This window comes from Temnothorax americanus, unplaced genomic scaffold (assembly GCF_048541705.1).
Source record: "Temnothorax americanus isolate GAGA-0224 unplaced genomic scaffold, ASM4854170v1 Scaffold22, whole genome shotgun sequence".
NCBI classification, from domain to species: domain Eukaryota; kingdom Metazoa; phylum Arthropoda; class Insecta; order Hymenoptera; family Formicidae; genus Temnothorax; species Temnothorax americanus.
This window is the reverse complement of record NW_027509360.1, coordinates 2236884-2264282: the sequence shown is the minus strand read 5'-3', so window position 1 is coordinate 2264282 and position 27399 is coordinate 2236884. Positions and strand designations below refer to the sequence as shown.

General features: G+C 34.0%; 2 protein-coding genes across 4 annotated transcripts in view; one reads left to right on the top strand and one right to left on the bottom strand.

Moving 5' to 3' along the window:
• LOC143898044 (uncharacterized) overlaps nt 1-27399 on the bottom strand; it is a 35872-nt gene that overhangs the window by 8203 nt on the left and 270 nt on the right. Inside the window, exons 2-4 of one of the 3 annotated variants that reach the window (XM_077407089.1) lie at nt 27043-27352; nt 14951-15153; nt 12706-13451 (exon numbers count right to left, since the gene is read on the bottom strand). In XM_077407089.1, the coding sequence (XP_077263215.1) occupies nt 12706-12828 (123 nt within the window). In that variant the 5' untranslated portion in view covers nt 12829-13451; nt 14951-15153; nt 27043-27352. The remainder of the gene's footprint in view (nt 1-12705; nt 13452-14950; nt 15154-27042; nt 27353-27399) is intronic. The other 2 variants (XM_077407091.1, XM_077407090.1) reach the window with 2 other exon arrangements.
• On the top strand, nt 15160-27045 carry LOC143898046 (insulin-degrading enzyme-like). Its single transcript, XM_077407092.1, has 13 exons — nt 15160-18027; nt 18585-19076; nt 19223-19419; nt 20302-20571; nt 21316-21681; nt 22405-22535; nt 22644-22782; nt 23322-23435; nt 23529-23649; nt 23888-24094; nt 24808-25097; nt 25578-25799; nt 26331-27045. Exons 1-13 carry the CDS (start codon nt 17907-17909, stop codon nt 26664-26666), a joined length of 3006 nt encoding a protein of 1001 aa, XP_077263218.1. The 5' UTR covers nt 15160-17906; the 3' UTR covers nt 26667-27045.

Here is a 27399-nt window from a genome sequence, read left to right as displayed (position 1 = left end):
CCCTGCGGGCTAATATCCGCGTTTTGCATGATTACGCGTCTTCTCGCGTGGCGGTTTGCAGCTGTCGCATTTTTACAAGACACTCATAATATTATTATTCAGCAGAGAAACCGTTGAAATGTTTTTTTCTACAACTTCACGTTGACGAGACACTAACTGAATGTCATACTTCCTGTATTTTACGGTGAAATTGTCGCTTGACGTCGAAAATAGAATGCGTTTTTAAGAAATTTTTATTATTACTTGCAGACTGACGGTTAAAATAGCAGTTTAAACAGTGAGAAGTAAGATGACTCTCGTTTGCGAGAAATTTTAATATACACATGTCAACAATGTTTCGCTTCGCGTTCCAGATCAATTATACGTATTCGATTTCATTGACATTGACATTAACGCCAAGGAACCTCTCTAACAGACATCCACGCGTTATGTCGTAATTCTCCACGTCGATATTAAGCAACAATTATTTGTACTAGGGTATATCGTCATTTTTAATAAATAAATAAAACGTACATTATTTGCATAATTTTTTTTCATTCGTATCAGAAACGACGATAAGATGTTGATCTGAGATCTTTATGCAAAAGTTTAGCGAAGTTGCGAATGCAAAATAATTCGACAAAACATTTATATTAAAATATTGTAGTTATACAAAAAAATATAAATTCCCTCGTTTACATGTTCTTGATAAATTACCCCTAGTATGCTAAATAGATTTGATTGTATTGACAAGCGCAAGGTTACTGATACTGGTTTTCCAATATCACAGTCGTTCTAGTTTAACGTCACGCATAGCGTAACGAAATAATTTCGCATAGACACACGCAAGGAGAGCAGCATCTAAAATTACTTACAACTGCATGCATTTCGCGAGTTACGTCTTTTTCGTATCGTTGGCCGCAGTTTCAATCTTTCAGCTGGATGGTTCCAGACAGATCGATTAAAAGCAATTAGGTAATTGCACGTCGTTCTCCTCTCACAGCTGTGACACTTTGTTGTTAAGTGTCACAAACTGCGATGTGGCGATTATGCGTCTGTCTCTACTTTCTATTTTAGCACACGTGCGGCGGGAAATAGTAGATCCCAGTTTTGTAAGCGGTACTTAAAAAGCAGCAACCTCCGAGAGTGCCCGATCGCTCGTTCGCTAAGCGATCGGATTAAGTTGCACGTCGATGGGTTGCACAGATTCCTACGCGGTAATTACCACTTTCCGCAACAACGTTGCATGCAGTCATGCAGTTTGACGCGTGCGGCAATATCCCGGGGCACGCGTAAATCAGATCAAACCGGATATTAAATGTCGTTAAAGAGCTGTACGCAAACGACGCCCGCGTTTTGCAGAAAATGCGCACGTTCCAAACTGCGGCGGCAAAAAAAATGTTTTAAAGTCTTTTCTGGAATTGGATTTCCGTCGTAGAGCTGCGAAAATGAGCTATCTGGTAATTTGCGCGATTGCCTCGAGAAATGGTCTGTTTCTGTCAGAGGATAATTGAGGCCTAGAAAGCGACGGAGTTCAGAGAAACTTTGGAGCACTGTAGCAAGAATGACGGGGCCGTCCTGTTCGACGATTCATCACGCGGATTTGGAGTTTGCGAAAATTCGGCTCAGATCAAACCGGAAATCGCGCCAAGTTCGCAATTCGAGTAAAACCTTGAAAGAAAAGTATAAATGCTAAAGATAAAAGTATTCAAAAAAGCTTGAAGAAATTTATTGCAGAAAAAAACTTGAGAAAATAAATGTTGACAAGACTTGCTGTCTGTTGTATAATAATTTTAAGTATATGATGCGATCTCTTTTTTTCACGTTAAATCTTTGAATGAAGCGAACGTTTCTTTAAACTCCTACATGCATTTCAAAGATGCTCGAGTGTCTCGAAAACAGGTCGTTGCAGAGTCTTTCGCGAAGGGAACAAATGCAATCGCGTAATGCCTCGCAGCCCACAGTTAATCACTCTGTTACACACACACACGAGTACCATTAGCAAATAAAAAATATATTAAGTGGAGCGAACAGCCTGCCACGTGAATAAATGGCTCTCGATGTGCCGTGCTCCACCCACGCGCTGATAAATGTTGGAGAATTACGAACGGGTTTCGATAGGCGCGAGATAATCGTTATCACGTGTGGCTTATCAAAAAATATCATCGCTGGGATTATAACAGTTTCCGCGTCTGACCAGAGACAGAACTCTGAACCGGCGCGCCGGCTCGTGAAAGACGATCCTCTCACTTTCGTGCCATAAACCGAGCGCAATTCGCGGCCGGTCACCGCTATCCGACTCTCAAAAATCCTCCAGTAAACAGATCGAGATAAGAGGACAATCGGTAAACTTGTATCAATGTATAGATTTTAGAATAAGTACGACAATTGCGAAATTTGAACGTCAAAAAGTTCTCTTAAACTTTTTGCAGCTATTTTCTATGCACGCTTAAATTATATTAAAGTAGCAATTATTTAATTAAATAAAACGTTGCAGTTTCTCAATTAGACAAAACATCGCAACGGTTGCTTATTTGCAATTACTGAATTTCCACCCTTTGTCGCAACTAAAAAATTCTTTACGTCAAATATAAAATTACTCGGCTATAGCCTTGCCATTAAACCTGTTCACTTTTCTATAATGTGTAATCCGCAGAAGAAATTTACTGTGGCAGGGGAGAGAGAGAGAGAGAGAGAGAGAAGCAGAATAACTTATTAAATACATATAACGCCACTGCAACCTCTTACTCGCCGTGTCGAGGCAATTATCGTTTCTCCTAGCGGTCCAAAGATCAAGGAAAAGATCGAGGGCGTTTATAATGCCCAGAAGGAGCTAAGAAACCACACTTGGGATAAACGTTCTCCTCTTTTTTTTCTCTTCCGCTTGTGGGAAACTCGCGGCCACTGGACCGCGCTTGGCTTTTACGATGATCGTGCGCCGCTTAATTGCGCCAGTAGATACGGAATGTGCATAGCCAGACGCGGCGTGAGATCATACACGTATTTCCAACTCGATACGCCATATCGGCCTATCTCTTGATGCGAATTTACGTATCTTCTGATATTCTCGTTCGTTAAAAATCAAGTAAAAGATCGATTAAGATATATATCATTTGTAAATTAGAAATTATAAGTAAAATTAAAAATTCGTAAATTAAGAAATCAAGTAAAATTCAAATCAAACCAATTCGCACTTGCTCCTGAAATTAAACTTTATGTTAAACCTTTAAATGTTTGTTGTATCGTTTATCGCTGCCTGACAAACTATATCTTTTCATCTTTATTTAGAATTCTATAACTGTTCGCATGTTATGTTTTTAATCTTGATTTTGTTTTCGACTTCATTTTTGATAGGAAATATTATCGTAACATAATATTAATTGAGAAAATACTTTCTTTAAAAAAAGAAAGTATTTAAAAGTTGGTTCTATAAGAAACAAGATATATTCTGTTTTGTAAAATTGTTCAAGCACGCTTATACACAAATTTATCGATAATCAGGACGCTGTAAGTAGATATAATTTTAGCAATCTTACTATACTACTCTTATTTTATACTCGAGATTGCATAAGTTGTTGGCATGCACGGTCAAACGTGTGCGTTCACTGACATGCAACGCCGCATACTTGGCTTGTGCAACGAGTGTTCCTTCACTTTTGAAGTGTTCCGAAAGACAGGAACGCTTCCTCATAAAGAGGATCTTTTTGGCTATTACGTTAATAACAGACTATATTTCGTAATATCTTCAATCAATAAAAGTCTCACACATTATATAAATTGAAACGATTATTTTATCATTTACAGGACTAATTATACACACCATTATATATATTATACATATATTTTACATCAATGACTTGCATATTAATTGAGTGAGAATAGTTGCCGGAAACTAATGCACTTTCCGATTGCTAAAGTAGAGCAATATTACGTACTACTAGAGGACCGTATTTACTTTATAATAGCCACATAAACTTCCAGTACGACATTTAACCAATAAACTGCATCACCTTATCCCGTTAAGAATCAATACGTACTTTCATATCCTGCCCCGGAAGGCACTGCCATTGAGCTAACATAAAGTGTTAGCTTTCCGCATAAAGCAAATCTAATTCCGCAGTAACATTCCTACTTTCATTTAGATGTGTTTCACACGTCCTTTGTGAACCCACGAGCAAAGGTATATTGAATCGTATTGTCAGGCTATAAGTACTTGGGGAACCAACATTCGCGGCAACAACAGAGATTGAATCGGGTTTATAAATATGTAAAAATGTTTAGAATGCATTTGAAACCTTCGTTCGTGCGCTTTTCTTCAAAATTTCGAAATAATTTGACACGCACTCACTCAGCACACTGAATATTTAATATATCCTTGGATAACTTTAACGAAATGTGCTCGAAGTGTTTTTTTTCTCACAATTTTGTCAAGCAAGCTACTCGTTTAATATTCTTATATGTTTAAAGAAGAGCTTCTCTTGCATTAAGATTAGCATAAATTCATAATTATTCCATAAGGCATGACGTTAAGCAGTTTCTACTGATCCTACCAGGCTTGATCGGTAGATGAAAATTTCTCTCGTAACAACGAACGGTGTGTCCTTTTGCCGAGGAGGATCGACGAGAGAAATTTCACCCCGGGGTCATTTGGAATCCACGCACTTTCCGTTTCACCGTTTATTACCTGAAACCACCTGCCAACACAGGACATTTCTACGCGGCGAAGAGCGAATCAGAAACGACTTCCAAGACGGTATCGCGCACAAACGAAGAAAAAAAGAAGTGCGCGTGGAAATAATTGAAACCAGAAACGTTTTTCCAGAAAATTTTTGCACGCGAATATATTTCCTATGTAATTAATAAGTTCTATAATGATTAGCTGAAGTTATATCGTGAGTTATATCATTGGAAGTACGAGACTTTCATGAATTTTTTTGGATTAGAAAAGTTTTCAATAATTTTGTCTTTAACATTTTTCTGGATATAGAAATATCTACGTGAATAGTGTCTTACAAAATAAGAACAATGCGTATATTAACAGCATTAGCTAATAAAAGTCTAATTGACAATAATCTTATTAATTTAATTCAATAACAAAAAAATTAATAAAGCAAATAACACTTTATTAAAAGAACATGACGTATTTACTTCATTAATTATACTGTTATTAAATTAATAACATTTCTTTTGATTAGCTAAACTTATTGTTATAGCTAATGTTGTTAATATTATGCAATATCATTTTTTTTCCATGTAGAATTTCTTTCTTGAAATAAAGAGATATCGCATAAAAATGGCACGAAAATTGAAACAGGTTTTTTTCTTGGCGGAAGTTATTCGTAAGTAACAGCATACGAGCTGAGTAGTAAAAGTGGGTGAGGAGAGAAAAAGACGAAAAAGAAAGAAGTTTAACCTTCGCCTCTCTCGTGTGTCCACCGAGGAGAAATTGATTAATGGCACAATCGAGGCGACCGTCGCATCGCCTCGTGCCTCCACTTATACAGGAAGTCCAAATTCCAGTTCCGCCTCTTATTCAAATTTCGAGAAAGCTCAGCAATAAATGAAGTATCGCGGTCATTTGTATAGTAGAACGAAAATGCACTTCTCCACAAAACAGAGAAAACGCGATCGATTATTCTCTCGTAATCATCTCCGTCAATTTTCAACTCGGGCAGGAAGATGGGAGAAAGTAGCGATTAAGAGCGTAATCTGCGTAATAAAAAAAAGGCACATATTATTTCGAGGCCGTTGCTGCGAGAGAAACGGGAAAAGGGTACCACAGCTGCGTTACCACAGCTGAGTCTTACTGAGCACCCATTTATCGCGTCTAATTGTTAAATTGATATCTATATAAACACTTTCCGATACAGATATTGCGTTCTTACGCGGCGTGTTACCCGTCACGCTCTCTCAGATCGCTCGGTAATTTGTCTTAACCAGCGTTTGATCGTCTGTTCCTGTTATTAACGCTTGACCAATTATAGCGATCAAGTGACTTCGTCGTGCCGTTACACCGGAAAGTGAAACGATGCGGTAACAACGCCGATGGTTCCCCTCCGTCTAACTCCACTCGCGCCGGTATTGACACGAGCGAGATTCCTGAACGAGGAGACTCACCGGAGAAAAAGCAAGAAATTAATTGCACACCCGACGCAAAAATAGTGGTTTACGATAGGCAAAGGTTTTTCGCCATCGCGTCTTTCTCGTAAATTCGGTGATGAGCTGTTGCGATAAAATTAATAACAACCAGAGATGGATTTCTGGGTACGACGATATATAGACGAGCGTTCTAGCGGTTCTAGCTCCTTTTACAAGAGGAAACCTGAATACTCGATAATTCCAGTTGTAAAATTTAATAGGTATCTCTGAGAGCGTATGTCGTCCACACACGTTGCCGTAAATGATAGTTTCGTTGCGGCAATTTAGTTCTGTAAGGACTAACCCCGTGAACGTTTGCGTAAGATCGTGGAGATGGGCTCGCGTGTAAGATCCGTCCGGTGCGACGCGCGAACGTGTTGAAATCGTGGTGGACTGTTCTCGCGGCGGGATATTTCGTTAAACAGCCGTTTGCGCAAAAATGAAACGGATCGCTCGTTGGCCAATTGGCTCCGGGATAATTCGTCCGTGTCCTTTACGATTACAGTCCGCGAGATAACATTACGCGAAAGGAGGGAAATCGATTTCGGTAAATGAGCGAATCGTGGAGATTAGAGACACGTGTTTGTCTGTTCGCGGTTAATTATCTACAATTACAGACTCGATTACTCGATTGCACCATTTAATCGAGTTGAGAGCAGAGTTGCGGCTGTACAATTACATCGATTACGAAATACCCCGAGGTCTAATTGTTTCATTAGTGTATAGGGATAATATTTTGAATTTGTAGAATTATCGCACGCGTATGTTTTGCGGATGGAAAAAAAACGCTTGGGACAAGACGCATATAAATCTTCCCAAACTTTCTTCTTGAAACAATCTGCCATCTCAGATTATTTTTTTCTTTAATTAGACGCCTTTCCTACGCTGGGTGTTGTAGCTTCACTTTTACTGCGGTAACATTAAGCAAAGCAGACAAGCGAGAAATGTACGAAAAAACACTTTCACAGTGATCACTGATGAACCAGTTGATTAAAAGGTGACAGTCTTCCTGCTTAAGGCTATAAAACTGGACTGTACGAAAACTGGACTAGCGAATTAATTTACATAACATTGATTTAACGTCTTATTGCTATTAATATAAATAGGATTTCTTTTATTTAATTAATTTTTTAATTTTTTCAGAATAAAATTCTTTCGTGAATATAGAATCGATTTCGTTAGAATTGCTTAACGCAAGGGAAATTACTTTCACTCATATTAGAGAAAACTAAATTTCTTCTTTAAATAGGAATTTATCATATTGCAAAATATTAATTTCTCGAATTTTACAAAGTTTTACCAATTTAAAACTTGCGTCTGGAAGAAACTGCGAAATTTGAAGTAGAATTTGAACTATCTACGATAGTTATTGACTAAGAAAATATTCATAATTCTGAATAACTGGAAACTTTTATGTTCATCTTACTTCTGCAATCTGATTGAATTAAGTGCGATTTCGTTTATCATCTATAAACATCTCGACATAATCTTTTATTTTATACTTTACGATCTCGTCATTGTTTTGTTACATCAGTGTATAATTGTTGTTAATTGCTTTTCACGATATTCGATGCTTAGATGTTTCTTAACGCATATACATTTATGGGATGAAAGTTGGGCTGTCTTCCGCATTTATATTATCGAGATTTCATCGCGCGATTTGGACAATAGCTTAATTGGACAACAATATAGCGCAGTGTGATTCATTTGATATAATCGATGATTATTCGACGATGCGCGTCTACGTGTCGTATGTAATTAATTTCATTAAAATGAATAATTACGGCTTTCACAACAAGATATAGTCCCTGATACCAATTTCCTTCCGATACACGCTTCACAGTCCGTTCCACTCTGCGCAGAAAACATTCACGAGATTCCCGATTAATATACCGGATTGCATAATTTCCTCGCCCAAGAAATTAATTACACCCGTTCACCTGCGTCCCGTTATCTTTCCTGTAACGAAGCAACGAAATTTTGTTCGCGTCGTCGACATTCGTCGTATATCTTCGTTATTTTCTGGAGAGATAGATTTCTGGAGAAAGTGAGAGAGCACGTAGCATCCTTCACCTTCACCCATTGTCCTCTATATTTATCTCGATCTCACCTCGTGTCGCGAGGTATAAGATTCATAGCGCGAAGATCCGATATTTCTTCATCGTGTCGATGTCGAACCATCTGCAGCTAAGTTAATGTTCCGCGACACGAAAGCGAATTATTAATATTAGAATTAAATATCCGAGAAAAAGAACTGAAGAATTTACATCAGCTAAACGCAATAATTCCAGGATAGTAGAAACGGATAACGATTTCCCTGAATTCTATTACACATCTTAAAATCATTCTTAAGTAGATGTACCCTATTTTCGCTTATGTGGTATCCTTGACAGTAATTTAATAAATGTGCGTTTCTCTCACGGTACGCACTCGCACTGTATTTTAACAAGAAAACTTCTTTATTTTCTGTATTTAATCCAGATACGCTCTAAATGAACTATTCCTTATCGGGAAGAAGAACTATGAAATATGAGAAGAGGATCGCGCAGCAGTCATAGCACCGCGACCGTTTCGAAGAACGAACGACGAAGGAAAATCGCTTTAGCAAGCGTGCCAGGTCACACGTCTGCGATTTAAAGACGATTTCTAACGCGTGCCAGAAAATCATTACAACACGCCATCATGTATGCCCGCATTTGTGTCTGTAATTACCCGCGCGTAAAATTGCGCCCCTTAATTTTGCTCAATATTTAGCTCGCGGAACGACTCTCGGTGTGATGTTGCGTGAATTGCTCCACGTTCGCGCGAAAGATTATGGGCAAATCGAAGTGGAACGGTGAAAACCGTATATGCCTCTTATGTAAATTGCGGAAAAGCCGCGCGGAACGTTAGCGCTCTTTACTGATTACTGTTAACTGATCACGGAATATAATGCCGCCCGATGGATGGAATATGATGCCGCGACGTATTTTTTGCGATTGCATAAAAAAAGATTATCTCTATTATTTTACAATATATTAGATATATTAGATATATGTAAATGATATTTACACCTTTAGATATACGTGTTCTTTTTAATATGTAAATAAAGATATATATAGGTGAGATTGTTTTATCTAATATTGAAATTTTCTTTTAATATTTTTCGTACAGATATAAGATGTTTTTATTATTTAAGTATTAACAATAACAAAAAACAAATGCAATGTGTAAACGCTATAATGCAAACGTTATGCGAGATTATCATTATGCTACTCACAATCAAACAAAACGTACCGCACTTCTAAGTATCAAATGTATCTAATCAGTTAAGGATATATCTTCTCTGATAAAGATGAACGTGTCTTCGTTTTGTTCGCGCATTAGAAAGTTCCTGGTTATACGTGACGCGTGTACGCTTTATACCCATCGTTCAAAAAACTTCCGGAAGAGGAGACGCTTCAACCGGAAACTACTTCAATTCAATTGGATGTCCCTCGTATTTCCTGTTACACGCGCACGAGATACTTTTCATACCGTACATGGAAACCTGAACGTTTTCTCGGTGGCCCGAGTGAAAGGTCCCGCGATCGGAGACGTTCCACACCGTTTGGATCCACGCGTATCCATTTCCGATGTATCCTCAATTAATGACAATTAACTTCTCAAGAGAACGCTTCCCTCCACTTAGGTGAAATAAAGAGAGATTCGTTCACACAGCATTATTTATCTTTCATTAGGGTATAAAAGCTATATCGAAAGATTAGATTATTTATATACTTTGAGAAGCTTAAGAGAAATGTTGAAACGCCAAAATCTTTCTGTACAACTACTTTTACAACGTTTATTAAGAGGATTCGTATTTGCTCAAGATAAATACTGTTGTGCACGTGGGTGTGTGTTCACGTTTTTAAATTATTCATCAGCACCGGATTGCTTCTTTATTCATGCGGGGAATCGATTCCAGAGAGAAACCGAGCAATTAGAATGAGAAGATCCACGCTGCTAAGAAGGCTACGAGATGTATATCAGAGTCCAGATGTAAAACACGTAGAGCGGAAGTGTGGAAGAAGGTTCGAGGAAGAGAGAAAGAGAGAGAGGGGCGGTCAAGAGTCACTCTGTTAGTGGGTGAGCACTCGTGCGGTTCTACTTTCATGCAGCCTCTGAATTGTTTTACGATCTTGCGCATCTAGAGTTCTATCGTCGTAACCACTGAACGGATCGATCTGAGAGAAAGATAGAGGAATATTCAAATTGACAGACGAACAGTTATCTTTCTCTTTCTGTGAAAGCATGAATATTAAAGCATGGAAGTAGGTTAAAGCAAAATATTATGATGATATATAGAAAATTTGATGACAATACTTCATTCATCGAAAGCATTCAGCCAGCGAATTGCTAATTTTACGAAATTGCTACAATATTTATCGCGTCAATCAAATCAATCAATCAATCAATTAATTTTTTCTCATGTCGTAACAGATACAATAGCTCGCGTGCTTTGTATGCATCTCATAAGAACTGTATTTTCTGTATTTTTATTAATATATAGTGCCAATCTAATTTGAGAAAAATACTTTGAGTGTAAAGTATTTTTCTAGAAGTGCTGATACTTCAGATTCGTTTTTCTTTGATATAACGTATCCGGTAAAAAAAACTTGTTTATTAAACGTATTCATCAAATTACTTTTTTATTACTAAAATATCTACATTATTTCATATATATAAAATCAATGAAAATAGAAAATGATTTTTCTGCACTAATTTTGCTTTAAGATAGAAAGGAGCACACGATGTCACGTTATCATATAAAATTTAAGTAAAAGTTTGATTTGCGTCTGGACAGAACGTTTGTCAGAAAAGATAACCTGTGATATTGTCGAATTATCATATCTAAAAACCGGTACTGCAATACTTAAACCGATAGGTAAAGTGCACTACTTAAACAAATACATTGTATTGCTTTCTAGGCAAGAAGAACATTCGATGAACAGGCGAGCGTGAGACGCGAATATAGATTCCACGTTCGTCTTTATGAAGGAAGACGAATGGAGAGCGTAATTAACGCAAAGCGCGAGTCTCTTTTTTTCCCTCTTTCTTTGCGCACGGTTACCGTCTCGCCAGTGAAATTTCACTGTGATCGTTATTGAAGTAGATAGCCGGAGGATTCGCGATGCAACGGCCTGATTACGTCAGGCGCACAGCAATTTCATTAAATCTGCATACTCGTCCGCGCTCGAGTAATCTACGTGCCCGGAGCAATACATTAAATCGAGTCCCTAGAGAAATTTCGAAACGAATCCAATCAAACGCTAAAGGATTCATTGCGGAAACGCGAATGAGATGGATGATGGACCTCTGGAATCGTCAAAACACGAAGCCTCAACCTGAGTGAAAAATACTTTTCAATCACTCAACTCGTTATTCAATTGACTATTCCTTCTTTCCCAAGCAAGTAAGCAGATATATGTTAGTAATAAAGTTAAGTGCCATGTTCCTGATTAATGTAACTCGGTCAAATAATTATATTTCTAAAGGATAATTTATTCTATTATTAAAAATTTCATATCTGCTTATTTTTATACTTTATTGTTATTTTTTTTATTATTACTATATTTTTTAATAATACATTTTATTGTTTATGTGTGTCTGCGTGCGCGCGTATGTGTGTATGTTTAATGATTCTCGCGCATGCAAACGTTGCTTCAGCAGGAGCAAAGCCAAATTACGCGAGAGTGTAAATTTTATGACTTTTCCACGGACAAAATTTTCAGGGTAATAAAATGTAAGAATAATAAAGCAATTACTTTCACCACAGCGTTCTGCGGTTTGTACAATTCATTTAGGTGTAAGTGCCGTCTCAGCGATAATTCCAAACGTATTTAGATTTTTCGCGGCTTATACGATTTTATCAGTATAAATTACTGCTTTTAAAACCATAGTATGGAAACTAACGATCTCTAATCGTCGAACGATTTTTGGGTTGAGATACGCGAATTCATGTACTATGAAGCCGCGAGTAGCTCCCATTCGAAAACGTTATTCAGTTGCCTCGTGATCGACTAAAATGTAAAATGCAAAGAACTCGCGCTTTTATTTTGTTTGTAAATGTTTTCTCATTACTTTCAACAATCCACGACTCGACAGAAATTTATGCAAAAATCTGCGATAAAAGATTGGCACATTATATCGATTGCAACAACGAAGCGGAACCGAATCGAGATTAAACGCGTGAAAAATCAGATTTATCAATGCTTTTAGTCAAGTGTTAATCCGAAATGCCTCGCGACGAATCTCGCGCGTCGTTACACTTCCATTACGCAAATATGTATATTTTGCCGGCCGATCGAAGAAAGTTTTTTGACGCGAGAGAAAGTTGCGCGATGGAATTAATTAAAAAAAATAAAAGTAATTCTCTGATAAAAATTGTCGCATCAGTCAACAGTCTTACAAATGTTTCGACTAAATAAAACAATCTAATTAGAAAATGAATAAATTATGAAATATAGAAACTTTGGTTGGATTAATTGCGATGATATTAAATGCATATTTATAATTCCGGTTCAATAATAAAATATACAAGATAAATATTGCTTCCTAATCACTCACCTGTTGAAGATGGGGTAAGTCGGCGCCGTTTAAAATTGCAGGATCGGCCTCAGCCGCCACGAGAATGTCTCCCCGCAGTGTCAACGCGGTCCACAGAAAACACAAGAAGTATCTCTGCCTCATCACGGAGGATGAATTCCGTTCCTGGCTCTAAATCAACGTCTACACTATGACGAAGCACCCGTTTTATTCTTCTTTCGAATTTCACCACCGGTACATCAGAGAGAATCCTCTCTCGCCTGTATTAATTTACAAATGCTCTCTCGGTAGCCTATCTCAGTCGACGATCCTTGTATAAATAAAGATGAATCCGCCTTCCTCTTAAAATAATCTCACTCGTGAGATCAGACGCGAGGTCTCCCTATTGTTTTGACGATTGTTCTTAGCCTCTTCGATCTTATCGGTCGTGTTCGCGCTTAATCACGCGGGAGAAGCGCCTCTCGCGTCCAGGGGATGCCAGGCATTGAATTCACCGCGGCGACTTCCTTCCTTCCTTCCCGTGTTCAGGAAGAGACGAGATCAGGAAGAGGCTGAGCTGATACGCCAGCTACCAGTTGCGGGGCCTAACGAGTTCGTACGTCGACGGGGACGAGTTCGGGACTGTTGGAGATCGGAAAACGTCCGTGAGTTTTACTTCTCCGCGACGCGGGAAGAGTTCTCGGGGTCCGTCAAGTGGGAGACTGCCACCAAGCAGGCCGGTGAACGTCAACAAAAAGGAACCCACTTCTTCTCTCGATATTTTCTTGCTATGAGACAGGATGAAAGACCGTATTAATTAAAAATTGAAAATAAAAGTTCCAATCTATTAATTAAAAGAGAACTTAAAAAGAACAATTTTTTAAGTACAAAAGCGTCCTGTTTTTAATTTTCCTAGATTTTTGAAAAATCACACCAATCACTTTTAATATTTGAAATGCATTCAGCTATTAGTTATCACTATTTCACCAAAGTCCCATCTTTTTTACCATACAAATGAAGATCTATCCTGAGCTGAATTTCTCAATTCTCGTTAGTAACTCATTGCGAACACGCTTTGACTCGGCATATTACTGTAAAATTGCTTGTGACAATCATCGTCGCCTAAATAAAACTAAGTCGAGAAAACAATTTCTCTACTTATTCTTTACTTAAAATATTACGTCGTGTCTCTCGTACATAACATATATACACGACTTTGTTTTCTGAGCTGAAGACCGTGAATTAAAGCTCAACGAATAAAAATGATAATTTATAAAATAATAAAAATTATTTATGTCTCTGTATTTATGTCTTACAATTAGCAGCCGTGATTTTATTAACTTCTTTAATGTCTTTTTACTGTTTCGATAACAATATTCTTCTATATCTAAATATTAAATAGTCAGCATTTTTTTGTAGTTGATAAAACAGTTATATGTTGCAGTCTAGGAAATTTAAAATAAACTTTCGAAAGCTCTCTCTCTTTCTCTGTCTCTCTTTCAAAGAACATTTGTAAGAAGCGTTGGTAAGCGTTGGTAAGAGACATAAAGAAACCCCTTTCGTTCCTCTTCCTTATCACAAACGAAATATCGGAAGAGAAATGTTACACGACCAATTCCATCCATCCGTTAGCTATTACTTAATGACGATCGAGATCGAGCGAACGCTTGAACGGACATCGGTCCATTACGTTTCCGTCCAAGTGCTCGACGTTCCAGAGAACGGGCAAATGCGCGACGTACCATTTTACAGTTGCCTTTTTCATACGCCGCTTCCGATAACGTGCCGCTGTTTTATTCGCAGCTCAGCGACGCGCGCTCGCGGAAATGCCACTCATTAAGCCTTCGCACGCCCGTTCTTACGTCAAGCAATTTCTAACGAAATTATTACGTAAATTAACTTGCAAATCGTATCTAACGTTTCCTACTTAATACACTTAATAGTTTCCTACTTAATATACTTAATACGTGTTTTCGTTGCAAATTTATTTCACGATTCTTTAAATAAGCTTTCCTCGCGGATATACTATATTGTGATTAATTAATGTTGAAATAAATATCGGTGACTCTTATTGGATCGTAAGTATGGAGAAGCTTACGAAATCCCTATCATTACAAGCAAAAAAAAATAGATCTTATAATCATAGTTGGGGCCCGGAGGCGTGTGAAGCAACCGAATCAATCGTGTTCGAGAACTGACGGGAAGAAGTCAGTTCGTGCAACGATGACTAATGACGCACCGTAATGCAACGACGTTATTAAGAGAATCAAGATCATGCGATACATACTTGTTCGATCGATGCCGATCTTTCGTCATGGTCCAGTACTTTCTGATTGAGCAGCGAAAACACTTTCGGGTTCGCCCCGGGCGACGAAAACTCGACCGTCCAGCGACTCTTCCTTTCTCCAGTCTCGATTGTGCGACGGCGAGTCTCACGTTTCGGACTGATCGCCCATTTCAAAGAAGGATTTGCAGCATTGGCAGCTTCCACTGAAATTTATAATAAAAATGATTTAAAAATGTATTAATATAAAAAATAATATAAATTTATTAATGTTTGAGATAAACTGTGTGAAATGCGAAGTCAACTCTCTCCCTAGGGATTTTGTTAAAATCCGTCTACTATATCTTTCAAATCGATTAAAATTTTGGACTACATTCGCGAAGAATTGAAACTAAGTTCGCTGGAACTTAAATGAATGATGTGGATCTGATATATAATTACATTTTAAAATCATAGAAGCTCACGAAGAATTTTTAATGTTAAATTACAATTGACATACTTGAGCAAAAAGGTTGTGATTTTAACGTGAGCTTAGATATTATTTTTTATCTGACGAATACACAAATACATTCAAAGTACGGTCTTACATAATTTCTGATAGCAAAAATTACGCGAGAAAAATAAAATATCCACATACGTAAGCTACCACATTTTATAGAAAATACATACATATATCTACAGTTATTTATTTTTGAAAATTAATAGAATAGCATAATATATTATTTACATAATTATTAAAATGTAGTATTTAGTGTAAAAGGCTATCATGTTAATATCTACGGCAGTTTCATATTATTTGCATTCTAAGTATCGCGTGCTAAGTACTCGCGTGTAGTTTACAAGCCACATTATGAAATCTGGAAGTATAAATAATTAAACAGGGACAAGAATTTTCGCAAGATTGTTATCTGCGAGATCTCAGGCTCGTCTATTACTTGACCTCGTACTTTATCAAGTTATTTTGTAGACGTTAGTACACATATGCACATAACGCATATATTATTTCCATTATATCATAAAGCCCATAGCTCGTGCTAACGCGCTATCTACATGTTTATCGCTCATTTTCTACGTCATCTCGACACTTTTTTCCACTCTTCGTATGGCGATCGACTGCAGAATATTGTAATTATTGGATATTCTCGATTTTCTCGAGAAATAAATTCTGTTCTCTGTGCGATGTATATACATATATACGTGCGTGCAAACTTTCTTTCTTCGCACGGCTATTACTTTCTTCGAGAGGCACGCAACTTCCGTGGAATTATCTGCCCCTAATTCTCGCGGACGAAACGAAGATGACGAAATTTTCATAAATTGTTAGGCATTGTATCACATTAGTGTATTAGGAGATCAAAGAGAGGCTTCTCTTATATATACGGTGTACTCTTTAAAAAGATAAATAAAGAGTTGCCACATGACATTTCGATTAGCGATGAATTTAATATTGCGAAATAATGGTGTTATAATGCTTTTCAATCGGAGAATGCCAATTAAGACATTAAGGCGGCCGGGTTACGTAAAACGACATAATCTTCGTATAAGTTTATCACGAGCGAGACATCTGCCGTGTCGCCACATGAAAAGTATTATGTGAATGTACGAGTATCATGTATGGGAAAAAGAGACTTTTCTCTTCGTATATACGCGTATGAATCCTCGTTAAAAAGCGTTTCACTCGAATGAAAGGGAGCGGAAGCGATCTTAATGAGACAAGAATTATGCGATTTCTTGTATAACAAGATCTCTTTCGTAGCACAAAACTGTAAAAGGATACCGCAGATATCTAAAAATCAAACAGCTTCCCGAAACAAAGCCTAACCAAAATTTGAAATCATATATATTTTAGAAACTATAAGACGAGCAGTCTCGTCTTTCAATCAAGTTATGTGGATAAATAAGTTATGATTATCAAATAAATTGTGATGCCCACAAGAGACGTGCGCTTTGAAATATTAGTTTATAATCTCTCTCTATTGGTATAATTTAACAATACACATATATCATTTGTAAATAATTTTCATAAACTTATAATGACACCTAAAACCAATAAATGTATGATAATTATTTAAGTATTGGTAGAATAAACAATGACTTCTATTTATATCTTTTCTTGTTAAAAATATATCTAATATATAGTAAAATTTGCGGACCAATAATGTACATAATAGTTTTATAATCCATATTAGCTAGTCGAAAAAATTATTCGTGATCGATAATATCCTGATTCAGCTTTGCAGCCAATTAGTTTATTGATATATATCCGCAGACAAACGAGTAATGTATCTGTAGTTGTATACCGAGAAAGCGAAACAAAGTAATTCAATCGCATTATTCTCCGTTATTGGGCCGCGACCGCACTCCGTAATTAATATCCGCGTCATTGCATAAACGCGAGAGGCACGGCAATTTTCACCAAAGTAGAAAAACTGCCCGCTGTAATCGCATTGTGGGCCCTGATGACACCGCTGATGATGCGCATTTAAGCACAGATTACGCGCATGTTTCACTTCAAGGTCTGCTCAAGCCAACCAGTGAATGTGAAATTGTCAACGAAACCGCAACACAGCTTCCTTTCCTCTGCCCTTTGCGCGATACTTTTATTACGATTCTTTAATCGCTCATAACGGAATTAATCATTTCAAATTATAAAAAGACCGTATCATATTTTCCAAAAGAAAATCCATACTCAAAATAACTCCGGTATCTGCAATTTTAAATTAACAATCAAAATTTAATACGTGGCATTAGATTTCGCGGATTCCAAGTTCGTTATGTACAAATTCGATAATAATAACGGACCCGCTATGTGCAAACAAACATTTGAGATGTACAGCAAAATAACATTTGGATATGTAAACACAAACACACATATAACACAGTCACATAGCCTAATCTTCAGTACTCTTGCGTTTCTCTTAAAAGCATCTTAAAGACGATCGTCGAAATCGAAGCAAGCATGACAACTGAGTACAATTACGGTAATTGGTGCTTTACGCTAAATAATAAAATGAAAGTGATATTAAGAAACGATCGCAACGTCTCTAACAAGTTTTCCGTTGCACTGGATATTCACATCGGTAATTTTCATCATATTATATTTCTACGCATATGGAACGAATCTAGAAATATTAGACACAACATTTCAGAACATTTATAAATACAGATTAAAAAATATATATATATAAGAAACTTTTATACGCCTCAATTGTCTTAAAATTAGATTTTTTCCACATTAATCTGTCTATTAATTGTAAATACTGACCGCGTTTTTTTTTATATATTTAATATAACTTATATTATATATATATATATATATATATATATATATATATAATACTTGTATATGTATAATTCATTGTATACAACTACTACATTATACATACGATTCGAAATGCATAATCTGTTCTTTTTATTTATTTACGTAAAAGCCAAACAGAGAAAAAAGCAAGCAAAGGAATTTTTTAATTTAATATATCTACCATTCTCTCTGATATCATATCAACGTCTCACAATCTAATAAAATATTTTTAGTTACTTAATATGTTGTTCTAATTGTGTGTGTGTGTGTGTGTGTGGATGATAATCAAATTATAAATTTCATACATTTAATTAGAAATAAAACATGTCGTTACAGGTAGCTTTGCCGATCCAAAAAATTTTCCAGGATTGGCGAACTTGTGTCAACAAATGATAATTTTGGGAAAAACCGCACAGTCCAACAGGTTTCAGGAACTTTTATATAAATATGACGGCGATATCTCCTTAACAACATCATCAGAGCATACCACCTATTATTTCCACTTTTATACAAAGGACTATGATGTTGTTGAGCAAATCTTAGAGCGCTTTGTTCAGCTCTTCATTTCAACTCCTTCTTTCAATGACGCTTGTATCGAAGAAAGGATAAGGATAATGAATTCAAAGTTAAAAACAGAATTGCAACATAATTGGTTTCAATATTTTGAAAGGTCTACGATCAATTCCGCTCATCCTTATTCAAACTATGGCTTGTGCAAGGAAAAAATATTGACGGAAATGTCTATAAAAAACATCAAATTTACGTTACTCAATTTCATTTTGAAATATTACTCCGCTAATATCATGACACTAGGCATCGCGAGTAATTGTAAGAGGCAGTAACTTATTTATAGATAAAAAAAATAAATAGAGAATGTTTTTTAGAGTTAATACATAATAACAGTTATAAAGCTATTACAAATTATAATCTTATTATATTAAATGAGTCAAACTAATGAATAAATTTATACTTAGATGCAGGTAGAATTGAACAGATAGTAGACAAAATATTCTCTGAAATACAGAACTCGGAAATTAAACTTCCAAAATATTTTACGCCATTTACGGATCGATTTTGCACTGTATGGTATATTGCTCCAAAAAGTGATACCAAGAATTTAATGAGACTTGCATTTCCTTTGCCGAATTTAGAAGAAGATTGTTGGCGCAGGGTAACATAATTTTCTTATAGAGCGTTTTTTTTACAAATATCATCTCAATTAATTGATTTATATTAACATATTATATATGACATTATACGTATATATGCACATTAATTGTTAATATTTAATATTTATAGACTTTTAAAATTTTGACATTTTCAAACATTTTCTGTTTCTGTAACTTTCTTCTCTGTTTTTTTTATTGGTCTCTCGCAAAAACAAACAATTACTGGCTGCAGAAAGACCTAGATCGATATTAATAGTCGGTTCTTATTTCAAGATCGTCTTAAGGACGTTCACCGGTCCTTATACTAGAGAAAATCGAAATTCTATAGATTTTCTTGAAACTGGTGAATATACGTTAATTTAGGTGTGCTTTATGCGTGGTATAAATTTCAGTACCTCTTACGGTATAAAAATCGAGATACTGAGCCTCAAAGTTTCAATATTTACCAATTTAGTAAAAGTTGAAACTTTGAGGCTCAGTATCTCGATTTTTATACCGCAAGAGGTACTGAAATTTATACCACGCATAAAGCACACCTAAATTAACGTATATTTACAGTTTCAAAAAAATCTATAGAAAATAGATTTTCTTTAGTATAAGGACCGGTGAACGTCTTTAAGTAATGTCTTAAGATGTTAATACTTGGTGATTGATTCATGACATCTTAAGATTGTACTTAAGACAATCTTAAATATAAGCTCCGACTATGAATACCGGCCCTCGAGTTTATTTATATACCAAAGGCAGAATAGCTAAGAAACAATATTATGTAATTAGAAAAGAGTTACACAAAAATTTCTTTGAAATTTCCAAAATTTTGCTTAATCCTTTATTATTTTAATAATTTTATCTATTTTTTTCTTACTTATCACTCGTTATTACAGGCTGTAAATTGTATTAGCTTTTTTCTGGAATATGACAACGAAAAGTCACTATTGGGTACATTAAAGGCCAAGAATTGGTGTAACGGTATCTCTATTAGTGCATGTCAAGAAGCCAGAAATCTAAATTTTTTCCATGTCGTTTTCACGTTGTTGCCAAAAGGATACCGACATACCTCTAATATTGTTCAATTATTTTTTGAATATCTTAAGTTATTCAAGACTAAGTACTTAAACTCACCGAACCGTCGATTTATTAAAGTACTAAACAATGTAAGTAACAAAATATAAGAGTTTATATAGAGATTTTCGACAAATTGTCATACTACTTACAATTTCTCGTGATTAAAAAGATCAAGTAAAAATATGATATATAATTAAACTTTTCGAAAACAATAATTTTGACATTTTTATGCTTTTATATTCAAAATCATTTTTCTCAAAATTTCCATACACGAAGGAAAAAGAAACCTTTTTCTTATTTCTTACATTTCTCATGTTCTTTAGCACATTATCGTTTTACATTTATTATTCATCTGTACCTAATTATTATAAAGAATTTTATTCAACTTGAACGAGATAAACAAATATACATAACTTTAGACTCTTTAGAGAAATACTTATATATATAGCATATTTTCATACGTGCATATTTTCTCAATTTCGCCTTTCTTGAGAACTAAGTCAATCAAAACATATATTTTTTATTTCTTTTTCTCTAATAAATTAAAACAAAATAGCATAAATAATGTTTTCAAGAGTTCTCGACGTCTCGCTTGGGAAATATATAAACAAATTCATATGTATATAAACCCATTAAAAAAATTCTTATGATTTAACTTTATAAACACCACCTACAAATCAAACTGGTATTAACACTACTGGTGTTTCAACCCTAGTATAAAACAACTTTTATCTCAAACACGTTTATGTACAAAGCATACGAAAAAAAAGATAGAGACATAAAAATGAGAAAATGACTCAACCTGTAAAATCCATAAAATTCTACATTTGCAGATGTTAAAATATGGAAGACTTGAAAAAGAAGAAGAAGCTCAACAAAGGATTATAAAGATAGTTCAACAATTGAACCAATGTCAATATCCATCAACGAATACTCTAAACAATAAATTTTTTAGAGAGTTCAATTATATTACGTCCACGATTAAAATACTAATAGATGAATACATATCTCCGCGTTTTATTAGAATTTATATAATCTACGATGACTTCCCGCCTTTAGAAAGCGAATGGGACAATGCAGACTACACAGAAAGTAAAATTAAGGAATCATTAATTGATCTATGGTCAAAAGAACCATCGAAGAAAGAAGAACGATCAGAATTACTTCTACCTGACTTAAAATTTGTGCCAGATCCAAATGTATGTAACTCTTCACTATATTAATATACATATATATATTTAGGCGCAATCATATTTTCGTTAATTTATTTATTATTAATATATTATCGTGTAAAATATGAATATTTAGAAATAGAACTAGAAATTCTTCTAAAAAAATCGAGATACTTTTTTACGCAAGCGTGGTGCAAGGCAAAGAAAAATAATTTCTTATGAATCGAAGATATGAAATAAATCCTTCTCTGTACAAGAAATCTTTTTAAACAGATATTTATATATTTCAAAAATAGATCTTATTTTAATAATAACGCTTTCTTTTGAATTTGAATGATAATTGGTTACATATTATCATATTTATTTCAACAGTATTTATAAGGCAATTTCAAAGAACACGAAATTATTTGTTTTCACATATTTTTCGCATAAAATTATTTTTTATATTTTTTTAGGGCTGGCGCCCTATTTTTTACATTATAGTCTAATGAACTTTGAATTATGGCGTATATGTACTATACAAGTAATTTAAAGACTATTCAAGATTATCAAAAATACAAAATAGTTAAATTTATATATAAAATTTCGAAACTTTTCAATGTTTTTGTAAAATAATAGTTCGTATAATAAATATTTATTTTACGTCTTTGACATGTATTAATACACGAAATCGTATCTTTCACGATTAACCCGTCATGTCGTACATCATATTTACATATCGTGTATATCGGTAGCAAAAATATTTTACAGATCCCACTATATACTGAAAAAATGCCTGAAATTATAAAGGACACATTATTCATACAACTTTGGTACGCCCACGCAACTCCAAAATCAAGCGCAATTCAGCGACATATTAAAATGTTCTTTCATTTCATCAGGTATACGAAGCAAACTTAAACATATTATACAAGCAATATATCTGTCACAAATAAATATGTATCGCAATAATGCGTAACGTGTAATTTCTTTCTGAATTTGATTTGTAGTCCGCAAGCTTACGAGAACCCCTTGGATTATATATTAAACATTATATTTGCCAGGCTAGTTAAAATTTCTACCGAAATGCCGATTTTTCTTGAAGATGAAATGCAATGGGAGATTAGGAAAACCAAGTACGGCATAGTGGTGAGTAAAATAATAATAAAATCTTTGATACATAAATTATGTATTTTATTTTTTTTCGCTCATAATCCAAATTTAATAATATATAACCGACTTTTTTAATTCCATCTGCACGATTAATCTAAAGAAAACAAATTGTATAATAAAATATTCAAAGAGAAAGAATGCACTAAAAATAATCTATACTGGCGAGATTATATTGGTGTAACTCTTTCGTTGTTTATAAATAAATATGTAATAATAAATATTTAGTACGTGTAACTTTTGATTAAATAAATTTTTCTGAAAGAAATAAAATTACATTTGAATATAATATTTGTTCGCAGTAGATGTATTCTTACCGAATAAATACTAATCGACTATTTGCAAGCAAAATTTTATTTCCCATTCGTCATTTGTTATTCGCAAATTTGTTTAATTCTTTCTCGTATAATACAATAATATTATATATTGAATAGACATCTAATTGACTTCATGCAAAAAATAGATAATTAAGAAAACTGTTTACTTTTTAAGGCAATAATTAAAAAAATTTTCTTTAGCTTGAACTAACTAGTTATGTCCCTATAACGTATCGTGGGTATTTGGGAAAGGTAATTTCTACAATAATGCACTTGAAAGTTCTACCGGAAGAGTTCGAAACCCTCAAGAAGAAGGTAGGTACAATGAAATACAGAGAAGACACAAATTTAAATTAGGTATGAAATTAAATTAAATATAGCCGTACTTATTAAGAATGCGGGTTACAGTATATCAAAGCCTTCAAATATTTCGCACGTATGCGACCATCAGAGCAGGCATTCTGTTACTTTCAAAACATGTTATCGGAGAAATCCTGGCCGCATAATGAAGTATTAAAAGCAAGTACTTGTAAGTATGCGAAAAAATATTTCGTTATTAAGATGTTAAAAATAATTAATTGTAAATTTATGTTTTATTGAAAAAATATATCTTCTTTCAAATAAATTTTGTTAACATATAATTATATATCGTTCATTAAACTTAAATAACTATGCATTCAGATAAGATTTAAATCGTGATTTAAATTGATTTAATATTTAATGACATGTAAATTATAATCGCTCAAACATCTCTATGATGTTGATAGCTACAGATATAACTGCTGATACAATGCAAAAGTTTATACAAAAGTTCGTTAATAACTTACACGTTAAATGCTTAATATACGGTGAAATAAGCAAGGTACAAGCCTTAGAAATAGGTGATACTCTGGAATTCAAGGTGAAAAAAGCAAAAGACCAAACGATCACGCAAACAAGATTGCTACAGCATCGCGAAGCCAAGCTAGAAAATGGTGAGCAACGTTCAAACATAAAGCCAACATATAACTTTAAAGGATTTTGAAAATTCACGACAAGCCCCAATAGTATTAAACAGATTTAAATAACTTTTTTTGTACCTAAAGTCTTAATAAACTAAATATCATTAAGAAATAAAATTAAAAATTAAAAAATGCAAATTTAAATTTTGTCATATTTTTGGAAATTAGTTATTAAAAATTTTAAGAAAAGATTAATTCACTTTATTGCACATTTAATTTATTTTATATATTTATCGGCAAAAGATTATCCTATGCGTAATACAATTTTTGTCACCAAATGAAATGTCTTCAGCGAATTAATTAGATTATATCTAAGGCTGGAATGTATTTTACATTCCACGCGGTTATTATTTAATCCTGTTAAATATTAATCGCGTGGGATGTAAAATCCAGCCTTAGAAATCTAAATTAACAGCGATACATTTTCATCAAACGAGTGCTGCACAAATCACTTATCAATTAAAGAAGAACTTTTATACTTATTTTTATCAAAAAGATATATAAATATTATTAATCTCTATTTAATTGTAAATTATTAAACAGAACGTTGAAAGTTGATTGTAATGTTGCGGTTTAAAATAAATTTCATACGAAAATACGTTAAAAAGTAATATAAAAGTTAACTAATATGATCTATAATGATATATCATTATATGCTATATAATAATATATTGTATTCATTATAGATACTCACTTTCTGTATGAAGTAGAACATAATAATAAATCCCTGCATGATGTATCGTGTACGCTAGTATACTATCAAATTGAAGAGACAAATCTATCGAAATTAGCTCTTGTATACCATATAATGGCAAAAAGATCTTTAAAGTTCTTTGAAGATATTCAGCACATCCACAAAATATATATGTGTGTGTGTACAGCAACGGGTGTACAAGGCTTCCAAATCGTAATTGATGCTTTTATTGACCCATATGTTGTTCAGTATCATATCGAACAATTCATCTCATCTACGATGGTAATTATCGCATTACACAAATTCCGCGTAAATCTGTTTGCGCTGTGAGAATAATAATGTATACGATAATCTGTTATTAATCGTACAATCGGGCAAATGATAGAAATATAATTACCAAAATAATATTTGAGAATATAGAATAAAATGTTTGTATTACTCTTTGTACCGAGAAAAACATGACAATTAATGAAATTAATAAAATAATAATATAATAATAATAATAATTAATAGTACCTTGTATCACTTCTAAGCTTGAATAACGTTTAATTAACAATAAGTTGCGACATAATTAACTCGTGCAATATATCACAAAATATGTTCTCTGCTATAACAACAAAAATAGATAAAACAATTCAAACTTCCACATTTTTTGTTTATCGTCTCTATTTATAACGAGCTCACTTGTTTTCGTTAAATACAGTAGCCTGAATACTTTTATTTGCCACATTTTTAATCGCTTACATTATAATTACATTTTAGAAATACATTAAACAGCTCTCTAAGCTCTCTATAAAAGAATTTGAGAAGTACAAGACAGATCTCATCAGACATGGCGAGATTAATAAGACACTAAAATTAAATGATATATCTGACGTAATCTGGATGGGCGGTTTTACCAAGTTATATTCCGGTGATCAACAGAAAATCAAAATAAAATCCATACAAGACATAAAGCAAACATCATTACTTAAGTTTTACAAGGTAACAGTATTTTTTACTTTACATTTATTTATCTGCATTATGCGTCACATAATTTATGCTCTAAAAAAAATTTAAAAAAATTATTCTACATAAAAAAATATGTAGAAAATATAGAAAAGATATTGTCATCCTGTGGATTTCCGAAAAACAAATAATCTTAAATTAAATAATTAGTAGTAATTGTCCACTTACTAAGATTTAGATTACCTAGCTTAAATCTTCTCATTGTCGTATATTCTTAATTTTGTCAAAAGCATAATTATCACAACACGAATGAAAAGAGATATAATATCATTTTCTAAAGAAAGAACAATAAATTGCAAAACATTACACGTAAGAGATATTAATGCAAAGATATTAAAATTATATTTTAATTATATTTTAATTAAAATATTATTTTAATTTTTTGAACTAATATGTATTTTTTTGTGTTTAATGTTTTTACGCGAATGTTTTTGCGCGAAATTATTAATTGCTTCATCTCAATTGCAAAATTATATTGCTCATGTTTTCTTATGTATAACTTTGTAGAAACACATTTATGACAAAAGGGCTACATTATCAGTGCACGTGTCGCCCAAGCGTAAGAACAAATTGCAAGAAGAAAATGCATCACCTGTAGATGCATCACCTGTAGATGAAAAGGACCAGAGTGAAATATTAAATTTTGAACCCAAGATGATTACTCATGAACCATTAGTTACTATTGATACATCCAAAGTGTCACCCATTGCCAAAATAAAGGGATTAAAGTATACATTAAGCAGGTGGTGCAATATGGAAGAATGGTATCGCATCCCTGAGGCACGCTTTAAAAAAATCAATGACATCATGCTGTTTAAACGAACTCGAAATTACTATAATTAAATACCGCCAGTTCATTTCGCAGAAAAGATGAATTTCCATATCGAGAACATGTGGAAAATCGTTTTTGGATTTAAGACAACGTTTTATACAAATAGTACTGCTATATCAATTTAGGTGAATTATATATATAAACCTTTTTTATACATATATATTAGAATCTGCGAAGAAAATACGATATATTCTTTTAAAATTATATCACTATTCGGGCATTCCAAATAAATGCACTAGCTCAGTTTTATTATTAATATGAAAGACGTAAACACATAATGTGATGTAACGTATATAATGTATTCTAGCCTAGGATGTATAATCGCACAAATACTATTGCAATCGTAGATTTTAGATAGATTGCGCGCTCACAGATACCTATACTGACCTATAGGATAACTAAACAACATCGAAGAAAAGAGATATGCGATAGTGTTAGATATTTTCAGATATTTTCTCTATCGCACAATCCCTTTGATAGGATGATGCAGACAGATAAGAATAAAAATAAGAGAGAGAAAAAGTGAGATGATTAAGGAGCATCTCTTTCTAAGAGAATAAAAAAAACCGACTTATTTCTTCCTCTTCTTTCTTCTCTCCATCATCTATGCAATAAGGATTGTGGAAAATATCTAACTAGCTGCTTCCTCTTTCATGCTGTTTTTCACGCCTCCAACGAGAGCACGCCTACGGTAAATCTACGATTATAATATGCATACATTAGATTTTAATGTTATTATCATGC

What these genes read in the sequence shown, in the direction of transcription:
- LOC143898046 (XM_077407092.1), top strand. Translation starts at nt 17,907, where the DNA reads ATGACAACTGAGTACAATTACGGTAATTGGTGCTTTACGCTAAATAAT. An exon ending in AAGAAGATTGTTGGCGCAGG is followed by an intron (nt 19,420 to 20,301) that starts GTAACATAATTT and finishes TCGTTATTACAG; the next exon opens with GCTGTAAATTGTATTAGCTT. An exon ending in AATTCATCTCATCTACGATG is followed by an intron (nt 25,098 to 25,577) that starts GTAATTATCGCA and finishes ATTACATTTTAG; the next exon opens with AAATACATTAAACAGCTCTC.